Source organism: Hylobates moloch, unplaced genomic scaffold (genome assembly GCF_009828535.3).
Source record: "Hylobates moloch isolate HMO894 unplaced genomic scaffold, HMol_V3 SCAFFOLD_19, whole genome shotgun sequence".
NCBI lineage: Eukaryota > Metazoa > Chordata > Mammalia > Primates > Hylobatidae > Hylobates > Hylobates moloch.
In genome coordinates, this window is record NW_026652294.1 from 34,823,353 (window position 1) to 34,833,911 (window position 10,559).

Here is a 10,559-nt window from a genome sequence, read left to right on the forward strand (position 1 = left end):
CCATCGTTGTCCTGCCTTGTCAATGGTAATAGCCGCCTGTTATTTTGTGGGGTTTGTTTGTTTTTTAGGTAGAGTCTTGCTCTGTTGTCCAGGCTGGAGTGCAGTAGTGTGATCACGGCTCACTGCAGCCTTGATCTCAGGCTCAGCGATCCTCCTACCTCAGCCTCACAAGTTGCTGGGCCTACAGGAGCGAGTTACCGTGCCCAGCTGATTTTGTTAATTTGTTTATAGAGATGAAGTCTCACTGTGTTGCCCAAGCTGATCCTGGGCTCAAGCACTCCCGCCTTGGCCTTCCAAAGTGTCGGAGAAAGATGCAAAGCTTACTATGCTTCAGGCTTAAGGAGGAGGAGGGGGCTGTGAGCCAAGGAATGCAGGCAGCTTCTAGAAACCAAAAAAGGCAAGAAAACAGATTCTCCCCCAGAGCTTCTAGAAGGGACCCAGCCCTGCTGACACCTTTTGAGACTTCTGGCCTCCAAAACTACAAGAAAACTTCTATATTAATAGAAGTGAGCCACCGTGCCTGGCCCATTTATTTGGTTTTTAATTTATTCGCATAATTTTTTTTTTTTTTTTAAGACAGAGTCTCCTTCTGTCACCTAAGTTGAAGTACAGTGGCGTGATCACGGTTCACTGCAGCCTTGACCTCCCAGGCTCAAGCGATCCTCCCACCTCAGTCTCCCAAGTAACTGGGACCACAGATGCGTGCCATCACACCTGGCTAATTTTCTTATGTTTTGTAGAGACGGGGTTTTGCCATGTTGCCCAGGCTAGTCTCGAACTCCTGGGCTCTGGTAATCTTCCTGCCTTGGCCTCCCAAAGTGCTGGGAGTGAGCCCAGTGAGTTACAGTGAGTTTCAGGCATGAGCCACAGCACCTGGCCCACTCATGTAGTTTACACCTTGTCCCTTCTGTCAGTGGCAGCCCCAGTTCCTGGGCGACCAGTGCCAGCATTTCCTGCCTCAGGCCCTCCACCACGCTGTTCCCTCCACGGCGCTGTTCCCTCCACGGCCCTGTTCCCTCCACCACGCTGTTCCCTCCACAGCACTGTTCCCTCCACCATGCTGTTCCCTCCATGGTGCTGTTCTCTCCACCGTGCTGTTCATTCCACCATGCTGTTTGCTGTGCCCAGAGCCCTCAACTTCCACTCTCCCCAAGGTTGGCTTATTCTCCTTCCCCAGCCTCACCTGTCACCTCCTCATAAGTGCTTTCTCTACCCAGCCCCGCCTCACAACCCAGTTACTCTGCTTCGCATCACCCTGTTTGATTTCCTTCTCAGAACCTGTCATCATCTGATAGTGCCTATTATCTGTCTTCCCCACCAGGCAGTAGGTCCCGAAGGATCTTATCTATCTTCTTCACCATGTTATTCCCAGGGTCTGGAGCAATGCCTGGCACAGAACAGGGGCTCAGTAAGTATTTGTTGAGTGGCTACTGAACAACAGCCCAGGTAACAGCTAAGGGGACTCATCTGGGGCAGGGCTGAGGGGCGGAGGGCTGGGTGCAGCAGAGAGCTGCTCCTCTGTTCCGGCTCTGCAGCTGAGCCCCCAAATTAGGTCGCTTCCTTAGCAACCCTGCCTCTCTCCCCAGCCCCGACCTCAGCCCTAGACCCAGAATCTCCTTCCCTGTTCCCCCATGAAGGGTGGGGTCAAAACTGGGCTCCACGGCAGACCCCGTGTTGGTGGGGTAGGTGCAGGCCTGGACCCGCCTCCAGTCTCCCTCCTCCTCAGTCCTCTGCCAGGACTGTTTCCTCTGCCTGCGATGCCTCCTCCTGCAGACAAATCATCCCAAAGCCCAGCCCCTCAGGAAGCCCTCCCAAAGGAAGTGCAGCCTGATCCCCTCCAGGCCCTGCAGCAGCCCTGACTATAACACCCCACCCCCACCCCCACCCTCTCTTCCCACCTGGACTGCGTGTTCCCAGGAGGCCATCATGAACAGTTGTGCAGGGCGTGCACTGCAGATCCCAAGATTGCCATTCATGTCGCCATCATGCAATGACATGGCCTGGGCCCTCTGAGCTACCTCTGCTCCCCACACCTTTTATCCCCCACTGCCAGGAGTCTGCAGGTTTGTTGACCACGTGACTGACAAACCATTGACCGACCAGCTCTGACAGACGACTGGCCATCAGCTGACAGCCACAGGGGTCCTATTACACCCTGAGCTGGGTACAGCCCAGCAACCCTTGTCCATCTCCTGCCTTTATTTATTTCTTTAGTATTTTTTTCTTTGTTTTTTGAGACGGAGTCTCACTCTGTCGCCCAGGCTGGAGTGCAATGGCATGATCTCGGCTCAATGCAACCTCCACCTCCCGGGTTCAAGTGATTCTCCTGCCTCAGCCTCCTGAGTAGTTGGAATTACAGGCACCTGCCACCATGCCCAGCTAATTTTTTTTTTTTTTTGTATCTTTAGTAGAGATGGGGTTTCACTATATGTTGGCCAGGCTGGTCTTGAACTCCTGACCTCAAGTGATCTGCCGGCCTCAGCCTCCCAAAGTGCTGGGATTACAGGTGTGAGCCCCCGTGCCCGGCCCCCAGGGTCTATTTCCATGTCTGCTGTCTGTCCCACACATACCTTCTGTGGCAACCAAAACCCATGACGCTGCCAGCCCTGGTCTCTTACATTTTAAGAGAGACAATGTGACTGAGAGGCAGCATTTTCTGTAACTGTCTCCTGCCCAGTTCCCTCCCACCAATACCCCAGTGACCGCACGTCTCAGCTCCAGGTCCCACCGATGTGGGAGCTGGAACCCAGCTAGAGCCCAGCCCCTTCCTTTTTCTAGGGCCGAGTCGGCCAGCCAGTGTACTTCCTGCCCTGTGCGACAGGCCCGTGGTCTCCGGCCCCACCATCTGCAGCAGAAACCCGAAGTGCCTCCCACCACATCCTCCTCCCCAGCACGTGCAAGCCTGGTAGCCCCTCTCTGCTTCAGCAGGTGTTCAGGGAGGTTTGCTGTTCAGGGAGCCCCGCTGGGCCCTCCCCCAGGCCCTGGTGGACTCAGGGCCCTCTGCGCCACGGCTCCAAACTCTCTCCTGCACCCTGGCCTTTAGGCTTCTGAGGGAGGGGCTGTGAACATCGGTGGGACCTGGAGCTGAGACGTGGGGTCACTGGGGTATTGGTGGGAGGGAACTGGGCAGGAGACAGTTACAGAAAACGCTGACTGAAACCTGCTCATGCCCTGCAAACAGTTTGGAAAACTGAATGCAGAACCAACTGCGTAACTTCTGACCCAGCAGTTGCACTCCTGAGCACATATGCCCTCCCCCAAAATGAGTACATTCTTTGGGATCAACTCTGAGGGGTAAAAAAAGAAAAAAAAAGAACATTCATCCATCAAAAGGAGGTGCACATCAGTGCTATTCATCACAGCTCAAAGAAACTGCCCAAATGCCAATCATCAGTACTGTTGACGCAATGTAACCCTGGCAACCAGAAGTACCACCTCGGGCAACACGACGGATGAAATTCACAGGCCTTACGTGGAGAGAGAGGAGCCCAACGTAGCGGGGCACACACTGTATGCCTCACTGATATTAAATTCAAAACCAGGCGAGACTAATGCACGGAGATGAAAGTCAGCTGGAGGTTACTCTTGGCAGCAGATGTGTCTGGAAGGGAGTGCAGGGCTTAGAGGGGGCTTAGGCGCGGCAGCTCACGCGCCCTGGATCTGCATGCTGCTTCACTCTGTGGACGTTCACTGAGCTGCATGCTTATGAGGTGTGCACTTTTCCTTCTTTCTATTTTTTTTTTTTTTTTTTTTTTGGAGAGACAGAGTTTCATTCTTGTTGCCCAGGCTGGAGTGCAATGGTGTGGTCTTGGCTCACTGCAACCTCCGCCTCCCGGGTTCAAGCGATTCTCCTGCCTCAGCCTCCCAAGTAGCTGGGCTTACAGGCGCCCGCCACCACGCCCGACTAATTTTTATATTTTTAGTAGAGACGGGGTTTCACCATGTTGGCCAGGCTGGTCTCGAACTCCTGACCTCAAATGATCCACCCACCTCAGCCTCGGAAAGTGCTGGGATTACAAGCGTGAGCCACCGCACCCGGCAGAAATTGTGCTAATCCCTTTACATGCATTATCTCAAATAGTCTTTGCGACAATCCTGTGAAGTAGGTAAATCCCCACGCTGATTGCAGAGAAGGGAAACTGAGCACGTTGCTTAGGCTGCACAGCAAATACACAGTGAAGCTGCCACTGAACCCTGGGTGCCAGAACCACAGCCTGCCTCTTACCCACTACACTCTTGTGCCTCGTAGTTTCAGGGTTTTTGTTCTGGAGACAGGCTGGAGTGCAATGGTGCAATCACGGCTCCCTACAGCCTCGACCTCCTGGGCCCAAGTGGTCCACCTGCCTCAGCCTCCCGAGTAGCTGGGACTACAGGCGGGCACCACCATGCCCAGATAGTTTTTGTTTTTTTTGAGTTGGAGTCTCACTATGTTGCCCAGGGTGGTCTTGAACTCCTGGCCTCAAGCAATCCTCCAGCTTCAGCCTCCCAAAGTGTTGAGATTACAGGCTTGAGCTACGGTGCCAGGCCCAGTTTTTTCTTTGTTATTTTTTGTTTACAAATGTTCTAGATTGAACACGTGTTACTTCCATAAGGAACAAAAGAGCCTTAATATGCTTTATTTTAAAATTGTCTTTAAGTCCACCCTCCCCCTAGGCAATGGAGCAGGGAGAGGCCCAGTGAGGCGTGAGGCTGGGGTTCCGTGGACCCCACAGACTGTCCCGATGCCCACAGCCTCTCTCACGCCTTCTCTCTTTCTCCTGCATGCCCTTCTGAAAGAGAAAGGAGTTCCTCTCCTGACGGTGGGGTGGGGTGGGGTGCCATGGCCGTCTCTGGGGCCCATCTCAGATTCCCCGGAAGCCCCCTCAGTCTGAAAGCCTCCCGCCCACCGGTCCTACTCACCAGGTCTGGTTGGTGCTGGGGTCTTGGTGCAGAAGGGAGCTGAGCACGAAAGGGGCACCTCCCTTGGGCGTGAGCCAGGGCCGGGCCACATCCACATTGAAAGCGGCCAGCAGGGCCAGGCCTGCGGGGAAAAGGAGCGTTTAATGAAAGAGGCCTTTTACTCCCATTATTCCAGCAAATCCTGTGGCGTCATGAACCCTGTTCTACAGCTGAGAAAAGTGAGACTCCCCAAGGATCTTTATGTGTGTGCAAGAGAGAAAGACTAGACACAGGTGTATCTGCCCCAGAGCCTCTGATCCTCCTACTAAACCAAGCTGTACCAGTACCCGAGACCCCTCCTCTAAGAAGCCGCCCCAGCTCTTCCCAAAGAAGCACTTCCCACCTCCTCACACCTCTTACTGTCATTTCCGCACCTGACACACAGCGCGTACTCACGTCACCGTGTCTTGTATTGAAGTTACAGTAGACTGTGAGCCCCAGGAAGAGGGCCTGCATATGTTCTATGTACCCCCTTCAAGCAACCCACGAGAAAACATGTATCCCTAAAACTGCCTGCACAAGAATGTTTTATACCAGCTTTATTCGGAAGAGCCCCAAACTGCAAACAACCCGAATGTCCATCAACAGGAGACTGGAAAAACCCACTGTGGTATATTCCTACAGTAGAATCCAAAGAAGAATCAACAACAGATACAGCAGCATGATGAATCCCAAAAATCATTATGCTGGCCGCGCGCCAGTGGCTCATGCCTGTAATCCCAGCACTTTGGGAGGCCGAGGCGGCCGGATCACTTGAGGTCAGGAGTTCGAGACCAGCCTGGCCAACATGATGAAACCCCGTCTCTACTAAAAACGCAAAAATTAGCCAGGCGCGGTGGCACGTTCTTGTAATCCCAGCTACTCAGAAGGCTGAGGCAGGAGAATGGCTTAAACCTGGGAGGCGAAGGTTGCAATGAGCCGAGATTGCACCGCTGCACTCCAGCCTGAGCAACAGAGCGAGACCCCGTCTCAAAACAACAACAACAAAAATCATTATACTGAGCGACAGAAGCCTTACATCTTTCTTCTTCTCATTTCCGTGATTTTTTAATTTACAGCAGGATAGGGTCGTGAATTCTATTTTATTCAATGGTTATAATCTGTTATCACTATATTGGTTCTCAAATTGTCCCTTATTTGGCCTTTCCATGAAGAAATAATTGGTACTGGATTAATTCTTTCACCATAAACAACTGGAATACTGGACACAACCTATAAAACGTTTTCAGACATTTGACAACAAGCAGAGCAGGACAGTGATCTCTAGAAAACATGGACAAATAACACGAGCCCTATCATTACCCTCAGCTTTCTTTCTGGAGGAATTTTATGACCCCCATGCAGGGAAAGGGAATTCAAACAGAGCACAGCAGATTTGTTGAGCTAAGGCAACAAAAATCATATCGTATAACTCCATTTATATGAGGTTCTAGAACCAGCAAAACTAATCTATAGTTAGAAAAAAAATGCTTGAGAGGATGGGACTAACTGGGAAGGGGCTAGAAGGAACTTTCTGGAATGATGAAAATATTCTATATCTTGATGTTTGAATTACCAAGGTGTGCATGTGTCAAAACACACTCAATGAATGGTCCACGTAGAATTTGTGCATGTCACTGTATGTAAATATTACCTTAAAAAAGAAGCACAAACACATTTTGTTGATATGTATGCTGAAATGTTTAGAGTTGAATTATACTTAAGTCAGCAATTTATTTTTACTAATTTCTTTTTTATGAGACGGGGTCTTGCTCTGTCGCCCAGGCTGGAGTGCAGTGGTACAATCTTGGCTCACCACAACTTCTGTGTCCCGGGTTCAAGCGATTCTCCTGTCTCAGCCTCCCACGTAGCTGGGATTACAGGTGCCCACCACCATGCCCGGCTAATTTTTTGTATTTTTAGTAGAGACAGGGTTTCACCATGTTGGCCGGGCTGGTTTCAAACTCCTGACCGCAAGTGATCCACCTGCCTCGGCCTCCCAAAGTGCTGGGATTACAGGCATGAGCCACCACGCCTGGCCTCTTCTTTAATTTCTTATGTTTGAAACTTTGGTCCATCTGGATTTTTTTTTTTGAGACGGAGTCTCGCTCTGTTGCCCAGGCTGGAGTGCAGTGGCGTGATCTCAGCTCACTGCAAGCTCTGCCTCCTGGGTTCACGCCATTCTCCTGCCTCAGCCTCCCAAGTAGTTGGGACTACAGGCGGCCGCCACCACGCCCGGCTAATTTTTTGTATTTTTTAGTAGAGACGGGGTTTCACCGTGTTAGCCAGGATGGTCTCCATCTCCTGACCTCGTGATTTGCCCTCCTCGGCCTCCCAAAGTGCTGGGATGACAGGTGTGAGGCTCCGCGCCCGGTTTTAATTTGCCTTTCTCTGATGTCTGAAGTCTCCTTACATGATTTCTGATTATTTTGGTAATCTCTTTTGTGAAATGTCCTTTTTCTGTTTGTGACATGTCTTTTTCTTATTGATTTGTAGAAATTCTTTACATATTCTGAAGTTAATCTTTTATCAATTTGTGTTGCAAATATTTTCTTACTCTGTGGTTTGCCTTTTCACTTTTTTTTTTTAATAAACAGATGTTCTGAAGTTTAATGAAGTTCAAAAAAATTTGTTTTAGCCCCCAAGGTTGTACATTGTATGTTTTCTTTCTTTTTTGCTTTTTGAGACTGGCTGTCACTCTGCTGCCCAGCCAGGAGTGCAGTGGTGTGATCACAGCTCACTGCAGCCTCGACTGCCTGGGCTCAAGTGGTTTTCCTGCCTCAGCCTTTCGAGTAGCTGGGACTACAGGCCTGTGCCACCAGACCTGACTAATTTTGTTTTTTTTTTTGTGGAGGCAAGGTTTCACTGTGTTGTTCAAGCTGGTCTTGAACTCCTAGTTTCAGGTGATCCTCCTACCCTGGGCTCCCAAAGTGCTGAGATTACAGGTGTGACCCACTGTGCCCAGCCTGTTCTGTTTCTTGATACGGGTGTGACTTAATATGAAAATTTACTGATCTAAATTTGTCTGTTTTTCTGTATGTTGTACTTTTAAAAAGTCTACATTAAAAATAATAATAATTATTAAAATAATTATTTAAAAATAATAATTACAATTAAAATAATATTATTTAGAATAATAATTACAAGTATGTGAAACACACTGAATACATAAAACTTTCATAAGTTCATGATATTTACAAGAGAGAGAAAAATACAAGAAATCAAGGTGACTCACGCCTGTAATCCCAGCACTCTGGGAGGCTGAGGTGGGAGGATCACTTACACTCAGGAGTTCAAGACCAACCTGGGCAATACAGCGACACTCCGTTTCTACAAAAAAATTAAAAAATTAGCTGCACACAGTGGCGCCTGCCTGTGGTCCTAGCTACTTGGGAGGCTGAGGTGGGAGAATCACTTGAGCCCAGGAAGTTGAGGCTGCAGTGAGCCTTGATGGCACCACAGCACTCCAGCCTGAGTGACAAAGCAAGACTGTCTCAAAAAAAAAAAAAAAAGAAAAGAAAAAGAAAATTTGTTACCAATAGAAGTAAAAAGGGCACCATCTCTTTACTCTGAAAACTGACTATTAAAGGAAAAGTATTAAGCATTTTTCTTCCCTTTCCTATATGAAGTGCATTTCAGGGTCATCAGATCATCCTGGTTAATGAGAAAAAGTACTTCTTATCTTTTAAATTTCCCTTCCTTCCTTCCTTCCTTCCTTCCTTCCTTCCTTCCTTCCTTCCTTCCTTCCTTCCTCCCTCCCTCCCTCCCTCCCTTCCTTCCCTCTCTCTCTTTCTTCTGTCTTTTGTTTTTTGTTCTTTGACAGAGTCTCACTCTGTCACCCAGGCTGGAGTGCAGTGGTGCGATCTCGGCTCACTGCAACCTCCGCCTCCCAGGTTCAAGCGATTCTCCTGCCTCAACCTCCCCAGTAGCTGGGATTGCAGGCATGTGCCACCACACCCAGATAATTTTTGTATTTTTAGTAGAGATGGAGTTTCACCCTGTTGGCCAGGCTGGTCTTCTTCAGATCTCAAGTAATCTGCCCCCCTTGGCCTCCCAAAGTGCTGGGATTTCAGGCGTGAGCCACCTCCCCCAGCCTTAAATTTATTTTTCATTTGTTTATCTGGCCTTTATAAAAATGGCAAGAAAAATGTCCTTTTTTATGGATAAATTATTACTAATAAATGAAGGAAGAATAATAGAACCAAACTATTTTGTGAGCCCTAATGAAATACAATAATTAATTCAGGCCAGGATCGTCAATAGGTAAAACTTCTAAATGAGAGTCTGACAGACTAACTTTACAATTAGGCTGACACCACCTGAGCCCACTAGTCAATCTTAGCATCCCTAGGAGTGGGCCTCCCAGGCATAAGTCCTTCTTGGTGTGACACTCTAGGAAGGAGCTAAGGGCCCAAGACTCTGCATTTCCAACAAGCTTCTAAGGGATGCCCACACTGCTGGTCTTCCGACCACATTCTGAGTACTAAGGCTTTAAAACACTTCAGCAAAGAAAAGAAAAAGAAGGGCCGGTCACGGTGGCTCACACCTGTAATACCAGCACTTTGAGAGGCCGAGGTGGGTGGATCACCTGAGGTCAGGAGTTCAAGACCAGCCCAGCAGGGCGCGGTGGCTCACGCCTGTAATTCCAGTACTTTGGGAGGCTGAGGCGGGCGGATCACAAGGTCAGGAGATCAAGACCATCCTGGCTAAACACGGTGAAACCCCGTCTCTACTAAAAATACAAAAATTAGCCGGGAGTGGTGGTGGGTGCCTGTAGTCTCAGCTACTCGGGAGGCTGAGGCAGGAGAATGGCGTGAACCCGGGAAGCGGAGCTTGCAGTGAGCCAAGATCGCACCACTGCACTCCACCATGGGTGACAGAGCGAGACTCCGTCTCAAACAAACAAACAAAGAACAGCCTAACCAACATAGTGAAACCCCGTCTCTACTAAAATTACAAAAATTAGCTGGGCATGGTGGTGCACGCCTGTAGTCCCAGCTGCTTGGGAGGCTGAGGCAGGAGACTCACTTGAACCTGGGAGGGGGAGGTTGCAGTGAGCCGAGATCACGCCACTGCACTCCAGCCTGGTGACAGAGCAAGACTCCGTCTTAAACAAACAAACAAACAAACACACACACACACAAGAAAAAGAGGTGAAATAACTGCAGGAAGTAGGGCAAAACCCTCACAACTGCTTAAAGTATGCTCGCCAGAAAACTGAAACCTGACGTTAAACCTCCAGTTTTTAGGCAATTTGGGGAATAAAAAGACAAATCACACCAAGAGGAAGCAAACACACAAATCCTAAACGTAGATATTCTGCAACACACGTGACCAAACTCTGCCATAAATCAAAGACATGAAAGCAGAAAATGGGGATGGGGGTGCACTCTAGACGGAGAGAGCCACAGCAACCACATGTCATGTGTGGACCTTGTTTGGATCTTGCTTTGAACAAACCAACTGTTAAAAAGACATTTTGAGGCCAGGCGCGGTGTCTCATGCCTGTAATCCCAGCACCTTGGGAGGCGGAGGTGGGTGGATCACCTGAGGTCAGGAGTTGAAGACCAGCCTAGCCAACATGGTGAAACCCTGACTCTATTAAACATACAAAAATAAGTCAGCGTGGTGGTGGGCACCTG

General features: G+C 49.4%; 1 protein-coding gene across 1 annotated transcript in view; it reads right to left on the bottom strand.

The window, feature by feature from the left end:
• Positions 1–10,559, bottom strand: part of ITGAE (integrin subunit alpha E) — a 73,610-nt gene that overhangs the window by 52,792 nt on the left and 10,259 nt on the right. The window contains exon 2 of the mRNA XM_032138917.2: positions 4,900–5,020. Coding sequence (XP_031994808.2) covers positions 4,900–5,020 — 121 coding nt within the window. The remainder of the gene's footprint in view (positions 1–4,899; positions 5,021–10,559) is intronic.